The sequence below is a fragment of the Rhodamnia argentea genome, chromosome 9 (genome assembly GCF_020921035.1).
Source record: "Rhodamnia argentea isolate NSW1041297 chromosome 9, ASM2092103v1, whole genome shotgun sequence".
Classification (NCBI taxonomy): Eukaryota; Viridiplantae; Streptophyta; class Magnoliopsida; order Myrtales; family Myrtaceae; genus Rhodamnia; species Rhodamnia argentea.
This window is the reverse complement of record NC_063158.1, coordinates 476539-501934: the sequence shown is the minus strand read 5'-3', so window position 1 is coordinate 501934 and position 25396 is coordinate 476539. Positions and strand designations below refer to the sequence as shown.

Genomic DNA, 25396 nt, shown 5'->3' with positions numbered 1-25396 from the left:
GCAGAGGCCATTATAGGGTGGTGCTGGTGGGGGTTGGCCTATATTAGCACGAGAGAGGGGCTGCTCTGATCTGCCTCCCAGCCCAACCCCAGCAGACAGCCGTAACGAAAGTTTGCGCAATCCCACACCCTGCTCATCAACTGCTTTCCCATCTAAAATTTACTCGATCCATTAATGCTTATGTCTCATCTTTTGAGATGGGCAATGAGAATGACTCTGTGCAGGGGATTGAGAGCCTCCCTCTTCAGCTCTTTCTTTTCTTGTTTATCTTTCCTTATTTTCCCTTACTTTCTTTTTTTTTTTTTCTGGGTATTCTTGTTCATGTCCTCCAAGCCAGAGGCTGTGCAGAGATTGGGGCTGTGTTGCAGTAAATGCCAACTCCTTGATGGCTAAAGTCTTTGGTTTCTGCTACCTTGTACTGTAAGTGGATGCACCTGTGTGGTCAATTCCTGTTCTTTCGTTTAAAGGTGGAGGGTACTGATGGGTAGAGAGAGAGAGAGAGAGAGAGAGAGAGAGAGTTTTTAGAATCAAGCAAGGAAAGAGAGAATTGGTTAAACTATCAATTCCTCAAGCTGATGATTCCATCCATTTCGGTGTAAGCCCAGCCCCACCTATCCAAGAGCTCTTGTCTACCCTGCTCCTGTGAATTGTTCCCAACTCAATAATGCTCTCTTTCAACTTAGGACTTAGCAGCTGCCCTAGTGTCATCATTATCAGCCTACACAACACACACCCACACCCACAAATCGCATACAGACATCTAAGAAATTTGTCACTGTGTCAGTCCTTCGTTTGGTGCCCCATAACTTCCCCCCTGCCCTGCCCCCCTCCAATGACTCAGTTCAACAGTGAAAAACAGCAGAGAGCTCTAATCATACTTCTTTTCTGTTCTGTTTCTTCCTGCCCTTTTCTCTGTTTCGATTCTTTGTGGGTGGGTGTGTGGATTCACTGGTCTCAGCCACCAAAACCCACCTCCCTAAAAAAGAAAATGAAGGAGAAAAAGAGAGCTCCGTTCTTCTCATTTCTCTGAGCTGCGTCCCCCACTCTAGAAAGATGACCTTCTAGCTCTAGGGTTAGGGTTTTGCCATAGGCGTAATCAATGCCAAGAAAACATAAATAGGATATTCTCCCCATCTATACAGTGCAGAACACGTCCTCCCTCTCTCTCTCTCTCTCTCTCTCTCTCTCTCACGCATGCGATGTACGTCTCAAACTCCAAGAATAGGGTTTCTGCATGGACCACGGTTGATATTTTTTTTCCCTCTTTGATTATTATGTCTTTCTTTTTCCTGTTTTTTTTATCTCCTTGTCTCTTTCCTGCTTTGGACTTTTCTTTCTCACAAGAACAGAAAAATAAGGCATTGTCTGATCTGCTACGAGTCGATCCACAGGGTAAAAAAAAGGCATGGGAAGCCCGATTCTCATATAGATCCCAGTTTTCGTCGCCATGCTCGTGACCATGTTGGATAAATTTGGCGCCTTGCTTGCTGTATTTTCACACCGAGTAAGATGCTGTCCGAACGACCGGGACCTCGCCCGGTTATTTCACATGCTCTTTTTCTGGTGCACGATTAATGAATGAGCCCGTCACGTCGAACGGGATTCTTGACTGTAAATTATACTGTTTGTTATTACATCCTCTCCTTTCGAGATATTCGTCATCAAAATTCGGACTTTCTTCTTGTTTATCAGTCTAATCTAAAACGAGCCCGGAAGATCACTCAGTTAATATAATCATATCGTTGGTTTAGGTGGACTGAATCTAGAGCTCTGGCATCATCTCCCTTTCTGCCCCCACCCAATCCTTCGCCAACTAAACTAAACATTCCACGTTGCGAAAGAGCGAGAGTGGGACAGCATGTATCTGTCCATTTAAGGCCTGGGGTTCCGAGTGCTTCGAACATGTCAAAGATCGGACGGCTCCGGTGATCTGGTTTTGATTGGACTTGCAATCTTTCACTGTTGGTTCTTCCTCTTTTCTCTGTCTCAGCAAGAAGATCGGTAAAGTGAGGAGAGAAAGAGAGAGGGAGTGCATAGAAGCAGCAGCAAAAGTACAAGGAGAGAGAGAGAGAGAGAGAGAGAGGGGGGAAGGGGTAGGGGCCGTGACAGGAGCATTAACAATGACAGTGCAAAAAGAGGGGCAGCCGATCCCAGACAACTACCCACAATTATTCTTCCTTTTTTTTTTTTCGAACCAAAAAAAAAAATATCGACAAGTTTTCTGATCAAAAAAGAAAAAAATTGTACCAACAAGTGAAAAGAAAAGAAAATTATCAACAAGTGAATATATGTATGTTTTAGACCAAAAAAAAAAAAAAGGAATATATGTATGTGCCTCTTGTACAATAAATATATATATGTGTGTGATGACGGTCATTGCCATACAATTTCCGTAGCACCATGCGCTCCACTTTGTTTTCCCCTTTGATTTGAATGCACGAGTTTTTCCAATATGAGCTACATTAATAGAAATTGAAATTTACTACTTTATGGCTATTAAACTAAAATATAATGATTTTGGTTTTTGTGATTCTGGTTCTTGAGATCTTTCTTAAAGATTGGCCGTTGTTTGGCCTTGTTGGTAGGGGTCAATTTAGTCGTGTACCTAGCTCACTTTCTTCTTGTGTATTTTGTATTGGCCTTACACCTTCATACCCCGTTGGACACCCCATGCGTCCCTCGGGGTTCCGAGAACTATCAATTTGTTTTATTTTCTTCATTTTTCATTTTTAATTAACCTAAGCGCATAACATCTAAGAGAAAAGGTTGATATTAGACTTTGTATGTTACATTTAAAACCCAAACCATCCATTGGAACACAAAACTAAAAATTTGTTTGGCTAAAATATAATCGATTCTCATGAAATTAGTTCGATAAAAAAAAAAAAATTTGGGTCCAGTCCGGGTTCTATGTAGTGGAACAAAGCCCAACTTTGTGATAAGAGGATACATGGCTTAAAACTTTATAAATAGTGCTCAAATCTCTCCTCTAATCCCAATACAAAGTCATATGTTTGTGTAATATGTGCTTGTTTTTTTTCTATTGCTAGTAATGGGATTTTGAATGAAAAATACTTCATTGAGGGACGGTAAAGTCTCAACTATAAATTCACACAACATCAATGTTTTGCATAAGAAACTCATTGATTGAGAAATCTTGTGATCAGAAATAACGATGGAATGTCGGACTAGCAGTTTCCATTTTGAATTATGAGGCATACATGTATTTGTGTTCTATTGGACAGCCTCCCCTCAAGAAAAGAACGTGCAATTATGATGAATTGAACCCGAATTTGAACGAAGAGGACAAATCCCACTTCTTGTTCGAGCTTATTCGACTTTTGCAAGTGTGGTTTTTTCCCCCATCGAGGAAATCAGAAGGCCAAAAAAAAAAAAAAGTAGGAAAAGATGCAATGTAGGTCCAAGAGTGGGGGCCTCCCTTTGTTTTCTGAAGGATCTGCATGAACAAAAATGAAGTAATCCGTGAGATTTCTGACCCACCTGGGGATGCAATGGCGGGCGGATTTTGTCCAAAAGCCCAATCTTTCTAACCTCATTTAATACTGAGTACACCTTCCCCAGTTTATTGCTTAGGTATCCCCCCCACAATGCCCCCTATTTTGCTATTCAGTCCCCCTATTTTTTAAAATTTCTCTTTTGGGTTCCAATCTCAAACCCTTTCTCTGGTCCCAAATTTTGTCTTCTTTCACTCCAACTCGGCCTAATTTTCCAATCCCATCTTTCCCGTTCTGTTTTCAATGCCAGTTGCTTCACTTGGCTTGCTCAGCCCCTAGCCCAACTCTTCTTCCTCTTCTTCTTTTTCTTCTTTCATTCTCAATGAGGCATTTATGCCACGTTATCACTTTGGTTATAATGGATACAACCTGTGGTCATCAAGTGTGGACCAAATGGATCACATGGACCATGTGGGAGGAGAATATTGGGAATTCGTCTCCGAATTCGAGAAATGCTAAAATAATCTACTTCTAAAAGCACTCGGCGTAACGCGGTCAGTCAGTTTTGAATGCATCGGCGTTCGAGCGTTCTGGCGATTTTCGAAGTCAATACAACAAAAACGATTGACTGGATGCAAAGGGTTTTGGCCTAGAGAGTTGGATTACCAAATTAACCAAGTTTTTGGAAAAGGGTCCCCCACAATCATACGACTTGTCGCTTTCTCTTTGCGTGGAATGCTACATTGGTTGTCCTTGTACTTCCAACAGGTCGTTCGGCATCTAAGCCTGCAAATGTTCTTTTGTGTTACCATCTCTCTCTCTCTCAAGAGCTCTTTCATTTTGTAATCCCACTTCTTTAAGCATTGGGAGAAGAAGAGGAAGGGAACGAGGCTGGTCTGCAATGACTTGTGACAGTTCTTGAGATCATGACAGTTGAGCTATAATTTTAAGTGTAGAGATTGTTTGGGCCATTTGTGGACATTGGCCGTTTGGTGAAATGGCACTGTCCATTCCCTCTAATTTTTACCCGAAATTCAAAACCTTGGCCGCGTTCACAATCCGCTCGGCATCACTGCATTCTCAGTGCTCGAGCTATTTCCCGCAAAATTAGGTAATTGTCTGAGAAAATATTGTGCAGGCCGGCTGCTCCACGCCGCCGTGGGGCCGGCCTATCACTGGGCGGCACCCTTCCCCTCCCCTTAGTGTCTCCCTTCCTAAAGGTGGTTGCCCCAAATGACAAAGATGAAGCTTATTATGTTGCATACCACCATTCTCGAAAGGACATGTTAAAGGGGAAGCCCTCCTAGTAAAATGTCTTGGGAAAGAGGGACGAGTTCTTGTTTCAGTGTCCCTCGCTTTTGTACGAAACTTGCTTGAAGGGTTAGTAGCATTTAAGCAGGCGTTGATGTTCGAGCGCTCTCTGGTTGCCCCCTTCGCCTTTAATCCAGAGACATGTTCACAGCAGCTCTCTCTGTCAAATTGCAGGTATGATGAAAGTGAAAAGGATAGTAGAGAGAGGAGTTAATGTGAAACGGCATCGTCCCCGTTTGCTAAAGACATATTGGGGGTGCAGATAAACTGTTTAAAAAGTCTTAAATTTATTGTACTTGTTTTTTTTTTTTCAATTCTGTCCTAGACATTTTAATTTTATCAATTGAATCCTTAAACTTTTCGTTTTTTGCCAATTGAATCAATCAGCTCAATTTTGGCCGAAAATCGGCGACATGGATCTTGGCCGTCTTTCGTGGCACGGCCGGCACTCATGTGAACCATTAACATTTTTTTGAATCTTTTTATTTATTTTCCCGTCGGCCCTTTGATCCAAATAGGGAAAAAAAACCTGAAAGAAAAATTTTAAAAATAAAAATAATTAAATATTAGTAGCAATAATTATCCACGTCAGCGCCAATTGTGTCACTTAGGATGGCCGATATCTAGGTCCCCTATTTTAGATGAAAATTGGCATGACGAACTCACTTGGCAAAACACAAAAATGTTTAGGATTCAATTAATAAAATTAAAAGGTTTAAGATTGAATTGGCAAAGGTGCAATAATTTTATGACTTTTCGAATAAGTCTCCCGACAAAACCTGCAGACACCGTGTGTTACACCATTTGCTTGCCAGCTCAACCACCATCTTCACATCTCCATTTTCTTTTGTCTAAACGATCGAGCTATTCAGATTCTGCTGTGACTAATAAGAGCCCAACGGGCTGTGGAACTTGCCAAAGCATTGGAAAAGCATACGTCTGTAAAAATCCTGAAGCTTCTCTCTGGTGCAGCTCAGGGTCTGTCCGGTGTCCATCTTGGGTTCATGTAATCTTTGTGATTGTGGAAATGGAAAGTCTCCAAGGGTGGGTTGACTCAACACGTGATACGTTGCTGCTCAAAATAGACCAGCGACTGAGATACGATTCATTCTGGATGAGCCGCAGACGTCAGGTCGTATTTTGCAGAATAACGTGTGAACAAATACGCACCGATCTACACGTAATGATAAGCACGCCCTCTGCGCAACAGAGATCCAACTCACGATATACGTTCCTGTTCAGTATGCATCTACAGCAAGAAGGGTTGACCTGGATTTGAGTCAGATGGCTGCCCCATCAGTCCAAGCTTTGCTACACACCAGTGGCCCACTGGATGTGAGGCTGTGGTAATGTTCTTTCCTTGTTTTCAGTGTTTGGGCTGTGGCATTTTCCTGCTGTTGAACCATGGACTGTCCATCCTTCGATTCCGCATCAGTATGACAGATAACTTACCTGGACAGGGTTGATGGGTGATCAAGAAGGCCCATGGCCCGGGTTAGCGACCTCCATTGCACTCAGGAGGGGCGCTCGCTTATGGTCAGCCAATAGCTGCTGCTTTGGTGCTTACAATCATTTTTCGTGTTCAGATGATCATCTCTGTGATACCAGAGTGCGCACATACTCAGACACACAATATCTCCATCATTTCGCAATGACTCCTGTTGCTAAATACAATGAAATCTGTGTAGCATAGAGAGAGAGAGAGAGAGAGAGAGAGAGAGAGAGAGAAAGCAATCGGTTCCCTCTAATGAAACAAAACATGCATTTTCTGGTTGGACTATTTGAGCCATCAAGGGCAATCATATGCTCTCGTGAGCAATGCACAAACATAAACTTGTGCATGGCTTGCAGTTTCTTTTGTCATCTCAAATATGTGTACTTCCCCTTCCCCACCATCTCTATAAGGCCAACATCTGGGATCAAATACAAACTCTCAAGTCTCGTAACGACTTTCACTCCAGGAGGTGAAATAATGGCCCATATTCTCATACAGCAAAATCAGGGCAAGATACAGTCATCCAACTTTGCAGCTACATTCTATCAGGTCACTGAACTTGAAACTTTCAATCAGGTCAGCTGTCCTTCCAAATGATTTCAATCATTTCATTTCATCAACCGTTCAATAGGAAAGTTACCGAAACACTGAGATGCCATATGACACGTGGATAGAGTGACATGTCTTTTTTCTGTCAAGTCAGCCTCTTGTTACTTCAACCATTGACAACTGATGGAATGACATGGTTGAAATTATCGTGAAAGCACGATCACCTGATAAAAACTTATAAGTTTATTGATTTCGATCGAAAATATATAAAAATTTAAGGAGAGAGATGACAATTTACCTGCAAAATCACGCTTCAACCAAGAAAACTTAAGTGCTCTCTTGTGAATCTATGTCTTGGACTTTATACGTGCAACAGATGCCTTATGCTTCATTACGTGTAATGCCTCTTGAGCTTCAAGCCATAGGTTCTTATATAATACAGTCTGGGGACTCATTTGGTCCTCCACATGACCGGCTTCCACACTCTTCTCAATGAACTGCACCTCACAAACCAAAAGCCATCTACTTTTTACGTCCTTTCAGTGAAGACAACTGTTGATAAGTATATTTAATGCGATGCTGTGAATATTACCTGGGGAATCCCATTGCTTATATTGCCGACCAGAGAACGAGCATCCTGCAACTCCTCATTTGACAGCACTGAATCAGAATTCTGCATACAGTAGTTACTTAGTGAAGGTCAGGCCCATAAATCATAAGTTTCCACTACATGACAAACTATAAATGTTTAAGCAGCTGATTGACTAGTCCACATTCTTAGCTTTTGATTGACTTGTCATACAAGTTGGACCGGCAATTCGGACCACAATCCTCATCCCTGTAGAACAACACAAATGCATACTTCTACATAGCAAAACTGTTGATTTCATTGTACTTCAACATAGTGTAAGTAGTTTATTTCAAGAATATCAAATCATTGCCTAATATGCAGTCAAGTCAGAGTAAGCACAGAATATCCTAACTAAGAATACTATGATCCTCAGCAAATTCCTTAGAATATGGGGATATCGCTGTCAGAAACTTATCATCTTTTTGCCTCTCCAAAAGGAAACTGCATTTCTCACCATAGAGTATAGCAGAAAAGTTGTTGGCAAATGAGCATATGCTCCTGAATTGTTGACAAATTAAAATGCCCAAAGAGCCGGTGTGAAAATTTATAGATCTATTAATGAAAATTATGCAGATTCTGAGGTCAGAAGTTTCTTTTCCCATAGACATTATCTGTTTATATTCCAGTTACAAATGAGATTGAAAATATAACACCACCACTACCAAATCGTACCATGCATGCATAAGCAGACTTGTTTGAAAAGCTCAAGATCCCAGGAATATTTGCTTCATCCAAAGATGTCCCCTGCCTCTCCCTCTGTTTTGTGCAATTTGAGAGATTGCTGATTACAACCTGGATTCTGTCATGCACAGCAGCACTCAACATGTATCCATTCACACACTTATCTATAAGCAACTCTGAAAGAGAATGCATCGCATTGACAAGTACATCCACTTCTGTCCTTGTTGATGCGGACACTACTTCAGATACATCGAAACGAGCCTCAGTGTGAGTGGGCCCTCCAACTCCTAAAGAAGACCACTGTTCAAGTGACTTTGACTCAGAGACATGCACCACCGCAGAGACAGAAACACTAGTTGCATCGTGAAGGGTGATATTATTGATAATTTTCCCTGGGACTTCAAGATTTGTTCCCCTTCCAATATTTCCGGTATGTGTAACAAAATCCTCCTTAAGAAATGGTGACGAGACACCAGAATCAACCTTAGCAAAGCTACTTGCCTTTCCCTTCAGAAGAGGTTCCAGAGCAGGGTTATGCATATCATATGTGCACCGAGGGCCAAATGCCTTTGGTCCTTCCCAATTGAAGAGTCTTGCCATGTCGTCATATTGCAATGTCTGTACTTCAGACAAAGTGATAGAAGCAGAAGATGCACCCTTTTGGAAAGGCAAGGAATCATCTTGTGCACATTCAATCTCCTTGTGACACAACCTAAGTTCGATATTTTGAGGAACAAAGACAGGTGCCAGGGGATTCAAACTGCTTCTTTCCTCCGATCGATTTTCATGAAGTTTATGATCAAGAGCTCCATCAAGTTGATGATCCAAAGTTTCAGAATCTCTAAACGCAATACGCGAAAAATTCAGTCCTTCCCAACAAGGTGAATCTTCGTCAGCATCACTCTCATCTAACTCATTCTGGTTGAGCCCATCCTTTTCAAGCAATAAAAGAGAATCTTGGGCACAATTAATTCCTTCAGCACCTTTCCGTTTGCATTGAACTATAGGCAACGATTCGGCATTCATGACAACTTCCAATCTCGGACTTTTTCTCTCCTCGCCTTTTAGAGTAGAAACTCTCTCGTGATAAGCAGGAAAGTCCATTTCCAATGTACTATCACAAGAAAACTTCTCCCTTCCATTGAAAGCCCCAATACCACTACAACTCGGAGGTCCCGGAACATCAAGATCAGAGGGAGAAATTTTTTCGTCAATGCTTGATTGCCCAAAACATGGAGCTTGACAATGATCTGTACCTCGAAAAGCAGAATCTACAATTTTCTCTTTATGAGATTCACACTGGGAGAAGCATCTCCCAGATTCAGATGAAACATTGTTGGGATTACTGTTGTTCCCTCTGACCACGTCTGCTGGACATTGTGAGTTACTGTAACTATTTGGGGAGGTTGTAGAGGAATACTGATCCATTGAAACTGAAAGCTCTAAGGCGCTGACACTGGGATCTAGTACTGGAAATGAGGTACATTCAGCCTCTTTTAGCTCTGTCCCTCGGAATTTGATCAGATCATCTCTCGCGAAAGTTTCTAAATAACCCATACAGAGATCATTACAAGTTTCATGAAAGCTCTTGGATCCTTTAGAAGCATTATTCTCTGCAGAGAGATAAGTTCATGAGGAGACAAAGTAATACCAAACTCTCACTGGTTTTGAAATACACATTCCCTTTATGCATCACATTAATTTTTCTCCTCCCACTATACACATTATGGCAAAGGGAATCCTGCAGACTGTCAAACCTACAAAATACTTTTTTTGGCAAAAGAAAAGATCCAAAAAATTAAATGCACGTAAGAGAACTGTTGCTCAAGCCAAAAGCAATTGCCGAAGCCAAAATTACTATATGGAAAACTTTATAACTGTCTGGGGGCTGCTGATGAGGGCCTGAATAAACTTAAGAAGAAGGCACATTTAGTCCTCACCATCCCAATACATAGTGAAGTTTTTTCCATTCAGAGGCAAACAGTAACAAAAATAGGTGAGGAAAAGGAATCTGCGATGATCCTCAAGAGCCCAGAGACCTAACTAGATTGGAGAACCCTAACGGCATGCCATGTCATAGAGGTTCTCTGAGGTAAATGAAACCAAACACAGAAGCCCTTAAATATCTAGATCTGAGACCACTATAGCTAAGAGTCAAGCATGCCACTGATTTGGAGTCCTTAATGAAGTCTTAATGAGTTTGAATTGAACAAGAAAACCAATATAATACAGACTTCCAAATACTAAATTTCACAGATATTCTGACGCGAACAAAAACCAAACTATTTAGCTGCTTTTTGTCTAATTTCACGAAGTAGTCTAGTTCTTCAATAGCAAAATTCAAATTAGCCACCAGGACTGGAGCAAAAACAGATTTTCTGAACATGCAGGACGAATTTGACTGAAAAAATTTGGACAACTCAACCAAAACAAAGCAATGCTACCACGATGACATGACAAGCCATAGCATCCATTATTATACCAGACCATGGACTAGTTTAGACAAATGCTACCACAACAACGAGCAACAAGCCATAGCATCCATTATACCATAAATGGACTAGCTTAGACAATGTAAACACTACATCAAAACCTTCGTAGACAAAGCTGTACCTTATAGTAATTAGAAACACTCAAATATAACCCCCCGAAAATGAGGCAAAGTACAGTCAACAAGAGTCGGTGCCAAGTGAAAGACCAATAATATAAGCAAGAACTAATTACTGACCACACAGCAGTATTATCTTAGAACAATAAATGCAAGAGATCCTACTGTGCTTTATTTCCAATCCAAAAGGGGTCCTTGAACACTGGATGGGACGAGAATAATCGCATCTCACCTCTATCTATTCAGCCTACCCAACATGACTGAAAAAACATCTTAATTGGAAAAGAAACTACTGACCTTGCTTTGCAAAGAGCGGATATGCATATGTGATCGAATCACTAGCATTCTTCCCCTTCACAACAATGCTCCCCTGACAGCCAATGCTGCTTTCCTTTTTATCCTTAGTGCCCTCATCCTCAACAGCACTGATTTGGCCATCACAGACCAGATTGGAAACGTCTTTGCCACAATTCACACGAGACGACTCAATTACTGAGACAGTTTCATAACCACTGAGATCCGGGGATGCCTCAGATGGGTAATCTTGATAATCATAAGGAAAGCCCGAGACATCAGTTCCAAAGTCATAAACAGAGTAACCGCAATCACCAGGTGCATCGCCGTCCAATTCAAGACTGGAAAACGGATGGACCAACACGGCAGAAGGATTGAGACTTTGCCAACTGTCAATTGAAGGCTCTGACGAGCGAGTATAAACTTGCTGCTGACAGGGCTTGCTCAATTTGAAGGGCTCGGCCAAAGGCGACAGACGAGACGATAACGACGACGATTGTCCCTTACTCGAACCCCCCATTGAACCACCGCTACCTCAACAACATCAAAAGATAGACCCCCTCATTCAAGAAGTCACAAAGCATGTTCAAAACATCCGATTTTTACCTACACTAACAGTTTCAACGGGCGATCAATGTCCCAAGTGTGAATTCGCAAAAAGACAGGTACCCATCAAACTGTACGCAATAAGGAACAGAAAATTTCACATTTTGGCAGGAAGCAGGGTCTTTGACTGGGGAATGATCCGATATGAATCGGGCGAGAGCTCAAGCGAAGGACGCGAGTAATAAAAGAACAAGAGATAAAAAGCTCGTACCTTTAAGAGAAGCAAGGCTAAGTGATAGTGATGAGCAGCTGCTTCTTTCTTCTCCTCCTGAAACGCTTTATCGCTTGACCTTCCGAATACGGGTCAGGGGAAGAAAGAGAGGAGAAATGCTTAAGAAAGAAGGCATGCTTTGATTTCTCCTTGGTTTGCTGCTGTGTTCTTGTACTGATACTGATCAGCCTTGCTTTGTCCTATTAATTTTAAAAGTCTGCCTCTGCCACGTAACTCGTTGAAAAAAGGGTAATACTTTACAGTTTACACAATTCGAAATTATCTCTTCCTTTTCGATCAAATTTTTTTTTTACTCTCTTCCTATAAACAAACCTAAAAAAAATAAAATTCTTGAACTGCTTCTTAAACCTCTAACATCTATGACTTTAAATTTAAACTTGAGTTTTTAATAAGATAAAATCCACAACAATCGTTTCCTAAGCGACAATTATGAACATACTCTAACTCTTTACCTCGAGATGAGTTCTTCTTACTCAAACAAAATATGCATTAGATTTCATGTCTTAAGCAGGTTTCATTGATGATGGGATCACTTCTACCTACTGTAGCTCAATGCCATGCTCGGCCTTCTTAATGGTATCATATTACAAGACTTTATTATATCTCACTATTGCTCATTCTGACAAGGTAATCACAATCCGTACTGTGATTAAGTTTATGTGATGCGCGTTTTATTCACTACATCATTGTGCTGCAAATTCCGCGGCACGTTATGGGGACCTTATTTTATGGACTTCACTCCAGCACCGTTGTAGGGTTTTGCATCTCCTCGAATGCGGACTACGCCGGAGACATCGGCAATCGCATTTCTACAAACGAGGGTTTTGTGTGTTTCTTGGCTGTTCCTTGATTTCTTCGCATAGTAAGGAGCTAATCAATTACTAGAGTGCATTACACGTACTGAGAATGTTGTCACTTTACTGGATAAAATCTTCTTCGAGGAATTATTGATCTTGCCTATGTCCCTTCTGCCAATAAACTTGCAAAAGCACCTCCTCTTGCTCAATCTTCTAGTTTCTTGTCCAAATTCCATTTGGCTTCTTTGAAACAGCCTTGCGCTTGGGGTAATGTTAGAATGTTTGTCGATTTTTATGAGATTGTAAATGATCCAATAATATCGATTAGTTCCTAGGTTAGCTAGTTTCCATGAGCTTATTGTTCGGATATAAGTACACATGAGAGTGACACACTATTCATCCGAATAATATACAATTCATTCTTTTCATTTGTCTATAACTCTGCTTAATAGAAAAGATTACGAAAGTATCTCGAATAAATTAAATTAATCAATCCAACATGCGTTGAAGTATAATTGATTTAAATGAAAGAAGCGCGTGAATAAGTTTGCGCTATTCACACTAAATCCACATCAAATAATTGATTTACCACATAACACATTTTGTTTACCTAAATATAACGAAAAAAAATTACCCAAAAAGTCCTAAACATATTACACTTATGCTAATTTAGCCTTAAACCTTTTAATTTGGTCAATCCTAGCCCTAAACCTTGTGACAATCCGCCAATTTAGTCCTATACCTTTGGATTATGCCAATTCAATTCTAAAATTTCTAAAGATCTGCCAATTTAATCCTAACCATTTTGACGATTTACTAATTTAGTCCTTTCAATCATTTTTAGTTAGAAATTGCTGAAGTAGCGGGTTTAGTCGGTCGATCGTCCTACATGGCAAGGCTAGAGATGGCCGTTGGTGACGTAAATAATATTTTAAGTCCTTCTAAATTTTATTATTTCTTTTTTTTTTTTTTTCCTAAAGCCGACTACCCTCTCCCGTGGCCAGCAAGGGCGCGGAGGCCATAGACTAGACCAAGGCAAGGGACGCCCTTGACTGTGGCCAATGTCCTTGTCCAAGGCTAGAAAAAGAAAATGGAACAAAAAAGAAAAAAAAGAAATAATAAAAAAAATCTTAAAATTTGTCCACGTTGGCGTCGGTTGTGCCACGTAGGGCGATCGACGTTGACTAGTTCATCGGGTTAGCCATTTCCTGCCAAAATTGGCCGAAATGACTAAATTGACAAATCCCCAAAAGGTTTTAGAGCTATAATGGCAAATCATCAAAATGTTTAAGATTAAAGTAGCACAATTGTTCACTAAAAAAAAGTAGCACAATTGAAAGGTTTAAAACTGAATAGGAAAATCATTTAAAGGTTGTAAGACTAAATTGAATAAATTAAAAAATTTAAGACTGAATCGGTATAGATACAATAAAATTTAGGACTTTTTGGTAATTCTTCTGAACATAACTCACTAGCTTCACATATAAATTGGGTCACAGCTCACAGGTCTTAACCCTTAGTATGTGATAAGAGAATTGATGTTATCTCCTTAGGTTAGAAGTTGCTATTATTATAATTTCGCAGCTGGAATAATTGCGGCCAGCTAAGCCCATGGCTTTGTTTCCACCAATCGGCAATCACCGTGGCTGTGCTTTTTGCCTTCTCGAGGTAGTCATCCCCCATTGGATAATTAAAATTGGAGTCTACGCGCCAAGGAGCTATCGATCCTTTAGTAAAACACATTTGACCACTTTTTTTTTTTTTTTACATAACACACTTGTCAGATCGGATCGGGCCCTCGTCCTGCCCAAGCAAGGTCACCCTCGACAGCCACAGGTGAGGGCGACCTGCCAACTCTCACCGCCCTTGTCGGTAACCGGTATGCTGGCTATCGACAAAAAGGAATGAACAAAAAATAAAAGTAAAAACAGATTATTTTTTTAAATAAATAAATGATAAAAACATCATTGATCATCTTCTTTAAAAAAAAAAAGACACAGAATCATATTTAAAACAAAATTCACTTCAAATTTTTATTATAAAAATAAAGACATTTTATATCTTTATTTTAAATTTTCCCCGATCATGACCACCAATGTAATAAGTTCATTAATTTTTTAAAAAATATTTTTTTAAAAATAAATATTACTAGTTCCTTGTTTTTTTTTTTAAAAATAGGGTTTTTTTTTTTTTTTTTTTTTAATTTTATTTTTTAACTGTTTTAATTATTTATATTTATAATATTTAGTTTATTTCATATTTTTTAACTTGTTTATATTTATTTTATTTATAGTTTTTTCTTGTGAAGCTTATCTTTATAACATAATTAGTAATAATTAATATAAAAATTATTAAGATCTATAATTAATAACTAATGTTGTAATTATGTAATTAATAAAAATATTCATAAAATAAAATTGATAAGATTTATAAATTAAGGAACCCCATTCTTAATTCAATATCTTTATAACATTATCAATCGAAAACTTATCTAGCGATTTCTACGAATCGAAAAATTGCCATTAATAAACCCAACCATCATCAACTTAATTGGAAATCTAAATGCATTTAAAAAATAATTTTGTAAATATTTTTAAAAAAATTAAGATAAAACTAAAAAATCTAATATGTCCCACCTTGTTTAAGAATTATTAAGATTTCTCAGAACATTAACCTTAAACTTTTTGAAATCTAATGCACAAATATTTAATAAATGAGTTATTATCGATATAATTAGATAGGGGACGGACTTGAATTCAAACAATCGATTCTTGAAGAGAGATCGGTTGGTTCTGTTCGGTTCGAGCGCGATTCCGACGGCTCTTTCCCCTCGGGCCCCCCCTTTAAAAAAAAAAAAAACGGGTTAGAACCGCCCGATGTCTAATTTCGGTTGAGGTATAAATTCTTTTCTTTTATATAGGTGACTTGACAAGCAATCGACTGGAGAGATGGCTTCCGTGCATGTAAGAATTCCCAGGAGAGGAGGAGGAAAGCTCGAAACCAATTCAACGTTCGTTCGTTCATACATTCCCCAAACGTCGATCGCTAGCGAAACAGGGCACCGCAGAGGAAGAACAAATCAATAAAAAAAAAAAGCCACGAAAACAAATCAAAACTCCTCTCGTATTTACAAACGACTAATCTCAACCCAACCCCCTCCCAGAAAGTTCAAAAATTGAAAACACAACTTTAAATCACGCTGCTGCGGCGTGGACGGGGACGGGGACGGGGACGGGGACGGAAGCAGGCGCTCGTATGGGGCGGGGCCTCGGCGGCGAGGCGAACGGGAGGCTGCGGAGGATGAGGACGCGGACGCGACGCGGCAGCGGAGCTTCGTGGAGCAGATGCTCCAGCGCCATCGCCAGGACCGCCGTGTACTCCTCCATGATCTCCGCCACTATGGCCACCATCATCATCCCTCTCTCTCTCTCTCTCTCTCTCTCTGTTCTTCAATAGTCCTTTCCTTCGTGAACCGAATAGCTAGTTCGCCTTCGCTGGCAACCCAGATCGGAGCTTCGAAATCTGTCGGAGACGACCGTTGGATGTAGGGACTCATACGTATTAATACATGCTTGGGTGTGGACGCGGATGAGGATTAGGATGAGGATGAAGCTCGCGGTCCCAGGCTGACTTCTGGGTTCTGGTTTTATCGAGATGAGGACGAGGGTGGGTGCTCTCGGTTTCGAGCGTCTTCCAGTGGGCTGCTCTTTTTGCGGCGTCCCACGTGGGGCCATTCTTTCGCTCTCCAGTGGTTTTAGAATTCCGACGCATTTGAGCCTCTGATCTCCGTGGATCGTACGTGGAACTTGTACGATCTAAAAGATCGAAATACATTAGGCTCTCCGAGCTAAAATTTGTGCAAAATTTTTTAAATTTATTTCACTTTTATTAATTCAGTCCCCATTTTTTTTTTCATCGAATCTGGTAGATCTTAAGATCGAAACATTCTTAAATACATCGGATGCATATGTGCCTAGTATATTTATTTATTCAATATGCTCCACCAAAATAGGAAAAATAAGGAAATGGGTATCATCATGACACATATTAAGTAATAGAAAATTTTCAAATAAAGGATCCGAAATGTCATCATTTCCTCAAATAAAAGGCTCAAGTGATTCTTATTTTAAATAAGAGTCCGAATCAGACAAAAAAAAGGGGGTTTAAAGTGGCATGTTTATTTCAAATAAGAGTATGAAGTGGTTATGGCTTTTTCAAATAAGAGCTTGACTTTGTCGACCGACCGGATGACATATTCATCAAAACACAATTTTAACCTAATTTTTAGTTAAATTAAATTAAAAATTTTAAAAAAATTAAAAGAAAAAAAAGGAAATACAAGCGGGATCGCCGACCTAACGGCCACGGCTAGTGTTCTTTTTTTTAATATAATTATTTCTAAGTTTTAGTTTTTTAAATTTTTAAAAAATAGAAAAAAGGAAAAAAAGAAAAAAATGACAATAAAGGATAAGAATGCGCCTAGCCAATCGATGAGTAAGACCACTTTTTTGAGATTGATATGGTAACTCCAAACCTTTATTTGAGAAAATGAAGTCATTTTGGGTCTTTTGTTTCACTAAAAATATTTTTTCATAATTTGTTTTCAGAAAAATGATTTTTAGGAAAACAGAGTTTATTTTTATTTGTTTGGTGATATACGATGGGAAAAAATTTATGGTGTTTGATTTTCGCTTGAAAAATGATTTCATTTTATCTTAGGCAAAAAAAAATTTCGAATTTTAAATTATATTCTATATTTTAAATTTTTATTTTTCTTATTTTTCTTTTTTTTTTCATCTTCTTCCTCCTTCTTCCTTTTGCCTTCTGCGACTTCTTCTTTCTTCTGCCTCCTTCCTTCTTCCTTCTGCGACAACGATGGCCATGGGTGAGCTTGAGCTTGCTTGTGCAAGGCGAACTCAAGGCTCACTAGATTTGCTCAAGGCAGCCAATGAGCCTTGAGGCCAAAAGATTTAGCGAGCTCGAGGCCGCCAACCCAACGACCTCGAGACTAGTCGAGACCGGGCAAGCCTCGAGCTCGCCGAGGCCTTTAGATCCGACAACCTCGAGGCTCGACGGTGGTCGCCTTCAGCTAGTTGAGGCGAGGGAGGAAGAAAAGAAAATGAAAAAAAAAAAAAAAAAAAGAACAAAAAATAATATTAAAACATTAAAATACAATATTAAAATATTAAAAAATACTAAAAAAATAAAGAGGATAAATTCCAAAAAGTGTTTTCAGCTCTTCAAATTAGGGAATTTATTTTTTTGATTTTGCACATAAACTTTTTATTGACCGGAAAATGTTTTTTGTTGACCGAATCATTTTTCGATGAACCAAACGGGTGAAAATCCGAAAAACTAATTTCAAGAAAACACTTTCCGTGAAACAAACACACCCTAAGAGTTTGTTAGAAAAGTAGACTAGGCGTGTCTGAATTTACCTGCAACATCTAAATGGTCGTTTTTTGTTAACTAAAATGTCCAAAACTTTGACAACATTTAAATATTGACATACAAAATCACATATATAACTTTTTTAAAATTTGGATAGCAATTTAAATTCCCTCGTAAGAAGGAAAAAAAGTTCGAATTACTTTCCTTTATTCAAAACGGCTGAACGAAGATACCTAAGGGAAAGAAGAAGGACGAATAATGGATTAGGCTTGCTTGCCCAAAGAAAGCTCCACCGAAGCGATAGGAGATACAAGCGTTTACTCTTCTCTTCTTCACTTTAAAGAAGGAAAATTAAAAACTTGGTATTGCTAGGCGAAGCTATAGACAGGAAAAGAAACGTGAATTCATTGGCTCCGTTCGTTTTGCAGAAAATATAATATTTTTTAAAAAATATTTATCAAAAAATTATTTACCTATGATACTTTCTTGCACTTGGTTGAAAACTGAAAAAAGGATCGGAAAATATTTTTTGTCATTTGGTATGGTAAATTGGATTTGATTTTCCTTCATGCACTTCTTTTAATTATTTTTTATTTATAAAAAGACTCAAAATTTTAATTTTATCTTTTATCTTTTTAATTATTTATTTTTTTCCTTCTTCTTTTTTCTTTTCCCTTCTTTTTTAGCTGGTCTCCGGCCGCAAGAGAGCTCGAGCTCGCTTGGATCTGATGAGCCCTAAATTTGCCGGCCCGCGTCATGGCCGGTCGAGGGTTGCCAGCCGTCACCCGGGCCCACGACTGGTGGATGAAGTATGAGGAAGAAGGAGAAAGGAAAAGAAAAAAAAAAAAGAAAGAAAAAAAAAAAGAAAAAGAAAAAAAAAAAAAAAGAAATGTAAAGAAGTCATGGAGAAAAGAGGAAGAAAAATGATTTCCTCACTTTTGAAAGCATTTTTTCATTGACGGAAAATAGTTTCCTTTACTCATTTATTTTCCTAAATTGAACGTCGAAAAATCCGAAAAAATATATTTTTGGAAGTTGTTTTTTTTTAAGAACGGAGCCTTAGTTAAGCTAAATGAAGTACGGCATCAAGCACATATAAACAAATTAATTTGCTTATAACTATGAAATCTTGATTCCTAAAATTAGTCATTTGCGACAAATTACTAGCTATTAGCATATAGAGTTATAGTAATAAAAAAATTATCAAATCAATTCTAACTTTATCGTACATATTTGACAATTTGGTACGAAACCTTTCAATTTTACTAATTTTTTCCTAAACCTTTACATGAATTCCAAGATAGTCATTTAAGCCAATTTTCATTGAAAATTGCTTGTGCCCCATAGGATCGTTGACGATAATTGGGCAATCATGTCGGTAGTTTCCGACGGAAATTGACCGGAATGACCGTATTGAGAGTTCGCTCAAAGGTTTAGGATAAAATTGAAAATTTTTAGAATTGATTGTGTAATTTTTCCTCTCTAATTATGAATACATTTAAAGTTGCCTTTCTTTTATTGTGAAAAAACTTACTAATAACATGTTAGACTTCCATTCACGTAAAAATTCTTACTTTTCCTATATTAAAAAATTTCCTCCATTTCCACCTCACAAAATTTTTATAATCTCACTTAATATTTTTTACACATTTAAGTTCCCTTTTTTCTTCATCATTTTAATTCCCTTTTACTAATTTTGACCTCGCGAATGAAGTGAATTTTGCCAAAGAAATGAAAACATTAAAAAGTTTAATTTTTTGCTCCAAAGTAATTTCTCAAAATAAAGACCATAGTTAAAGCTCGGTTGCGCGGTGAAAAGTAGTCGGGGGCTTTTCTTCACCGTTGTTGGATCACTGGTTTTCATTGCTAACCGTCAGATGAATACGCAAATCTAATGCCATCTGAACAACCATCCACTGTCGGCAGTTGGAAAGCGACCGCGACAGAGCGAAAGTGTCCTGAAGTACGATGTTTCCTCATGATATTATTATGTTGCACCATGAGAAATTCAACCCAACCACTGAAAATTTGCCGAAAACGGCGAGGTTTACATGCTTGACGATGCAAATGGCAGCGATTTCACAAACAGGCGCACAACCCGTTTTCGGATCGCGACTAACCATTCTGTCGGCTGACTCGAACTCGATCAGGAAAAAAAAAAAAAGGGGAAAAATTCCATGGAGAACAAGCGACATTTCTTTCATGTGCTATTTGTTTGTGACAACTTCCGCTTTAGCTTCTTGTTCGTCAATGTCTTGAACCGGCTGCGCCTTTTCCTTGACACTCTCGAGCATCTCTCTGTTCTTGCCCCACAGCAGAACGTACAGTCCCACGATCACAAGAACAGATCCCAGCAGGCTGGTCCATCCAAAAGTTGGATGAGACAGAGAAGAAATCGCAACGTTTGAGTTGAAAGAGATTGAGATTTTGGTGATGGTTTTGCTTATTCGGAATGAGATGAGATCCGGAGTTACCTCCCTAGATAAAGCTGCTCTCGGAGGGCGGGGATGCCGATCATGGCGGCAAATGTCTGAACGAGGGGGCTGAACGCCGCCGTGAACACGGGTCCCCTTTTCTTGACGCACCACGACATCCCCACGTAGCACAATCCCGAGCACACCATCCCCTGTGGGAAAGAGATCATGCAAAAAGATCACACAAATCCTGCTCTTAACCAAGCTTCTGCATTATCGAAATGAGTGCTTACGGCGAAGACCACGGAGAATATCTCGAGTTTGCCCTTGAGAACCCACACGGAGAGGCTCATTCCCGGCGACAAGCTCGCTAACGTTGCAGACTGGAGGGCACCGAAGAAGGACATGAAGGCTGTGCTGGTGTACTTGCAAGGGTATGATTTCCCAATACTGGATTGAACAAGGAACCAACATGCCCACAATAAGGTCCCCGAAAACAATGCCATGGAGCTGATCACCCATCTCACCGTGCTCCTTGTCGCCCGGAGCCTCACAGCGGGACTAAAAGCATGCAAACTTGACTCCGAATGGTGGAGCAAAGAGCTTCCTCTGTAGAGAGTGAGTGTCAAGACCCCAATGATGCACACAATCGAACCCAGCACTTTGGCTATTCCGCTGCTGCTTCTTATGTCCACAGCCTCCATCCTGTAAACAAAGGTCACTCAAATGGGCAGACTTAGCGTGAAGATCATGCGTGTAACACAGTCGCTCTTTATCTCCCTCTTGCATTCTCTATGGAAAAGTGAGTCATTGATAGGTTTTTTCGACAGTACCTGAACGGTAAGGCAACAACGAACGTCATGACGGGCGCCAAGTTTAGGAATGCACACGAGAATGTTGCAGATGTTCGTTGAACTCCGAAGAGGAAGAGATATTGACTGAGTGATGCCCTGCGGAAAATTTCGATAGAACCCCCTACAGTTATTTACATTCCTTATCAAGTAGCAGAATGCTGGGGGGAAAAGAAAACATATTGAAGGCCTGAAACTACCCCAGCATCGCGCTGAAGAAGAGGTAACACAAAATTCTAAACGTGAGCTTCGGCCTGCTATTCCTGCAAACAAGAGTGCTTTGCTTAGTCCATTACCTTGAGCACCCAAAGGAAAATCAGAGGAAAGCAGAATTGAAGTTATAGGAGTTTGCATCAGTAGAGAAAAACTAACAACAGAAGGAGGTTTGTCTAAGTAATCTTTAACAACACGAGGAACTACTTACGTAAAGGAGAATCTTTAGTGAATGAAAAATCTAGTAGGAGCTTCACCTTTCCAAAATGTAGCTGACTGGAGCCAAGAAAATGGCCGAAACTGAAAGTCGGTATGTGATGAGGACCAAAGGGTTCACTCCCTCACCAAGCAATTTCTTGAATAGTACATTTACTATGGCAAAGGCAAGCTCAATTGCTAGCATTGCAACAAAAGGTTGCCATGTATGACTCCTGTTCTCTTCAGCCATTTGAACCAGATACTCTTGAGGAATGAGGCGAACTCCGAAGCTTCTCGCTCTGTTGATTAGCTTGGAGTTGCTTATGTTCGACATACACCAGGACGACATCTGTCGCTCTATATATACAGGGAGCCTCTGGAGCAAGCGGATGCAAACCGAGAGCAAATTCTTCGAATAAAAATCAGTGCTTTAAGCGACCGATTCTTGCATTAGTTTATCAGGTTATACTCTTTGCTTTCCCTTCTTTTTGGCCGTGCTTTCTTTTCACTGGTCCTTCCCAACAAAGTGAGATTACTTTGTGTATTCTTTTTTCCCAGGCTCATGCAACAAACAGTCGAGAATCACACGAACAGTCTCATTCCCGGATGCCCCGTTCGCGTTTTCGACACGAGTTCCCCGTTTAATATCTTGTTATGTGCTCTACTGAGCAACTTCAATCATGGGGGTCCGTTCTCCATAGCTCGGTATTTTGCCATTTAAAAACCTACAGTAGCATCTTCGTGTACTTTCCCCCCTTTAAGTGGGAATGTAAAGATGACTGATCATCTTACCTCTCTCAGCCATGGCACTAACAAGGCATCTAATACTCCCTCATTTTGAATAAATTACTCGACATCCTCCTTCTGACAACTGACAACTTGGAGAGCAAGAACAACGCGTCAAATCTTGTTTAATTGCAAGAATATAAAGATCTGCGATAATGTGCAGGTGGAAAAGCAAGGGGAGAGCCTTTTGTAGTATTCCCAACAATCGATTCTCAGTTTCAGAACGCGTTTCACAGGCCAGTCTTGCCATTGATGTTTTAGGATCTTCAGCTGGAAAGGTAAGATAGACGTTACGAGCCACCGACATAATAAATATATCAGTGATGCAGCTTATTCCCCTAGCCTTTCTGTAGTTCTAAAAGTTTCAGCTTGGCAAACTATTGGATTACAATGAGCAATTAAATAAGTATAAACAAGCTGATGGTTATATATTACATATATCCTATCTTTTTCCGAATTTTCAGGACCAAAGACAGCAACCATGAACAACAGCATCACAGCACATGATGTACTTAGCAATCAATAAGAATTTGTCATCTGTCCCTGTCCTGAACTTTCTGGTTCGAGTTCATGATTCCTCCATATGCTAACTGAAACATTTAGATTGTGGGGCAATTCATCACCATCCATTACTAATTCCTCCCCACTACGCACCCATGTGCAAACTTTCCCTGAATGGCAGGAAGGTCCCATTGAATCGTCTTCAACACTCTTTTTGGTAAGAGCTGCTTTATTGTTTCCAGTTAGGGGGAAGACTGTAATTTGTCAAGTTCGAGCCCATTTTCGAGAGAGTCGCGACTCAGATGGCAGCTCAATCGGACGAGAGGGGATCGTAAGGTGTCTAGGGCTTCTCTTTCCTATGCCGAATTTCCAGTTGTCTAGAACGAATATAGAGCGTGGCGAGTCGGCTGCGACTCAGAAAGTGAAAGCTGCTCTGTAATCTTAGTTACTGTTTGAGCAAAGTTGTTGTTGTTCTTGTCCGTTTTGGTGTTAATGTGCTATGTGGGTGTGTGTGGGACAAGACTTGGTAAGGGATAACATAGGCACAAGAACTTATTTTTAGATGTTTCGTGCGTACAAAGAGAACAAAGGAAACAAGAGGAACTCGGTTTTCATTGAGATAAGGCTAGATCAGTCTTATGTCCTTGACAAATGAAGAAGGCTAGACAATCTATATCCACTAGTTCTAACCACCACAAGTTACATACCACAAACTTAAAACTCTTCCTTAAAGATACCTGAACACCACAGAATGCAATTACCCACTAGTTCTGGAGAGATCTAGATCACTTCAACACTCCTCAGATCAATTTTTTATGGTACTCTTGTCTGAGATTGTTTCCCAGTGTCTCGAATTCGGGTTGTGGTAGTGTTTTTTTGTATTTATGCACGCTACTTGATCCTCCCGTCTTGCCATACTTAATTTTGAGCGCTCCATTACTTCACACTTCTAATGTGAAGTGATATCTGATGGAGATATGTTTGGTTCTTTCGTGGAAGACGGGTACTTTTAGAGCATAGAGCACCTTGCCAACTTTTATCTTCCACCTTCTCAACTCATCATCATCTGTGGGTGGCGTGGTGCCATCGCCACCAACAATATACCATCAATTTTGACCCGAAAGATAAAACTGCACGCACATATTCGAGTTATTCGGAGTGAACTTCTCAACGCCGTTAACTAAATTCGAAATATCCACCGTCATGACTTGGTTATAACGTCCGGCACCCTACCAAGTAAGCTTAGTTCCAAACCGACAGTCCCAGACTGTGCACCAGTAGAACTTTGGCGTTCTTCAATCCTTAAGTGCCTGCTCACGTTTAATGGTCCCAGATCGTTGTCTTTGCATACCACAACTCCCAATCACTAGGATTAGGATTCCCGACCGCTTGCTCTAATACCGATTGTTGAGAATGCCCGCGAAGCATGACTTTGATACATCAATCGTTGAGAAAGATCGGGTACTCAATCGAAGAAAGAACACTTTCCTATTGGAGTGATTCACTCCCTCAAGAAATATCTGAAATTCTTTGGAGAAGAGAGGAGGTGGAATCTTCACTTTATTTTTTTTTAAGTAAGGGAACAAGACTGTTAAATGATTTCTTTGAGTTTGAAACCCGTTTCCGAGCGAGTCGTGACTCACATCGCAGTTACATCAGGCGGAGGGAATCCTAAGGTATCTAGCAAGGTTTCCTCGTTTCTTCTCTGTTGAATTTTCAGTTGCCAAGACTAATGTACTGCGAAACTAGAAGTTGCTTTGTAACAGCATCTATTGCTTCGGCGACATTCTTATTGTTCTCATCTAAATCCTGTTAGGATTCGGCACACAAATTACAAATGAAGTAAAGCACAAAACGAGAAAAAGAAATCGACACAAGGTTTATCCTGATCCATCCTTAAACTAGGGTAACGTCGGTTAGGTAGAAGATTCCACTATAATTAGCATCTCGCACGTCTTCTTACATCCCTCAATTGCAAAAGAAAGATATATTATATAACAATAACTATTCATGAGCCCATGCCCAAACTATCGAAAAAATACGAGCTCAAACTATAAAAGCCATTTGGCGGCTTGGGAGCGGAACCCGTGCTTTCGACAAACTGATGATCTTCTAGTTTGACAGATTTTAACATTAGAACGGACGTCGAAGATAAGAGGGTCACTCAAAAACCAACAAAGATGTTGCTGCAAATTGAAAGGAAGATTCAATAGAAAAAAAAAAAACTTACCCTTACATGAGGAGCCTGCAACTTTCTCAGACAAGAGGAGCGCTCAGCATAACTTCTATGCGCACAAACTTTGCTACCCCGTGGAAAAGTATAAACGTGTAAAGAAAAAGGAAGAAGAGAGAAAAAGCCTATCGAGTCTTTAACCCATAATTC

The 25396-nt window shown here is 39.9% G+C and overlaps 2 protein-coding genes and 1 non-coding gene across 9 annotated transcripts; 1 reads left to right on the top strand and 2 right to left on the bottom strand.

The window, feature by feature from the left end:
* The first annotated feature begins 6210 nt into the window (after window positions 1–6210).
* Window positions 6211–6375, top strand: LOC115740918. The gene has a single exon (XR_004015409.2). It is a non-coding gene; the product is annotated as a U1 spliceosomal RNA (small nuclear RNA).
* Window positions 6376–6504: 129 nt separating this feature from the next.
* On the bottom strand, window positions 6505–11987 carry LOC115740840. 7 transcript variants are annotated; one of them, XM_030674456.2, is made up of 6 exons: window positions 11842–11987; window positions 11028–11757; window positions 8114–9735; window positions 7403–7483; window positions 7109–7307; window positions 6505–7034 (listed from the first exon to the last, which is right to left on the bottom strand). In XM_030674456.2, exons 2-5 carry the CDS (start codon window positions 11542–11544, stop codon window positions 7158–7160), a joined length of 2370 nt encoding a protein of 789 aa, XP_030530316.2. In that variant the 5' UTR covers window positions 11545–11757; window positions 11842–11987; the 3' UTR covers window positions 6505–7034; window positions 7109–7157. The 7 variants fall into 7 exon arrangements, with proteins under 7 accessions (XP_030530316.2, XP_030530319.2, XP_048140968.1 ...); XM_030674459.2 differs by having other exon boundaries at window positions 11028–11558; window positions 11842–11977; XM_048285011.1 differs by lacking the exon at window positions 11842–11987 and having other exon boundaries at window positions 11028–11554; window positions 11641–11828.
* An 8063-nt stretch (window positions 11988–20050) lies between these two features.
* Window positions 20051–22043, bottom strand: LOC115740872 (WAT1-related protein At3g30340-like). Its single transcript, XM_030674504.2, has 6 exons — window positions 21786–22043; window positions 21516–21578; window positions 21298–21414; window positions 20758–21169; window positions 20525–20676; window positions 20051–20408 (listed from the first exon to the last, which is right to left on the bottom strand). Exons 1-6 carry the CDS (start codon window positions 21974–21976, stop codon window positions 20258–20260), a joined length of 1086 nt encoding a protein of 361 aa, XP_030530364.2. The 5' UTR covers window positions 21977–22043; the 3' UTR covers window positions 20051–20257.
* Window positions 22044–25396: the final 3353 nt, after the last annotated feature.

Coding starts and splice junctions, on each gene's coding strand:
- LOC115740840 (XM_030674456.2), bottom strand. CDS start 11,544: ATGGGGGGTTCGAGTAAGGGACAATCGTCGTCGTTATCGTCTCGTCTG. Junction 9,736..11,027: donor TCCGCTCTTTGCAAAGCAAG/GTCAGTAGTTTC, acceptor ATCTCTCTGCAG/AGAATAATGCTTCTAAAGGA. Junction 7,484..8,113: donor AGTCTGCTTATGCATGCATG/GTACGATTTGGT, acceptor TACTGTATGCAG/AATTCTGATTCAGTGCTGTC.
- LOC115740872 (XM_030674504.2), bottom strand. CDS start 21,976: ATGGCTGAAGAGAACAGGAGTCATACATGGCAACCTTTTGTTGCAATG. Junction 21,415..21,515: donor TTCTTCAGCGCGATGCTGGG/GTAGTTTCAGGC, acceptor AATTTTCCGCAG/GGCATCACTCAGTCAATATC. Junction 20,677..20,757: donor TATTCTCCGTGGTCTTCGCC/GTAAGCACTCAT, acceptor TCTTTCCCACAG/GGGATGGTGTGCTCGGGATT.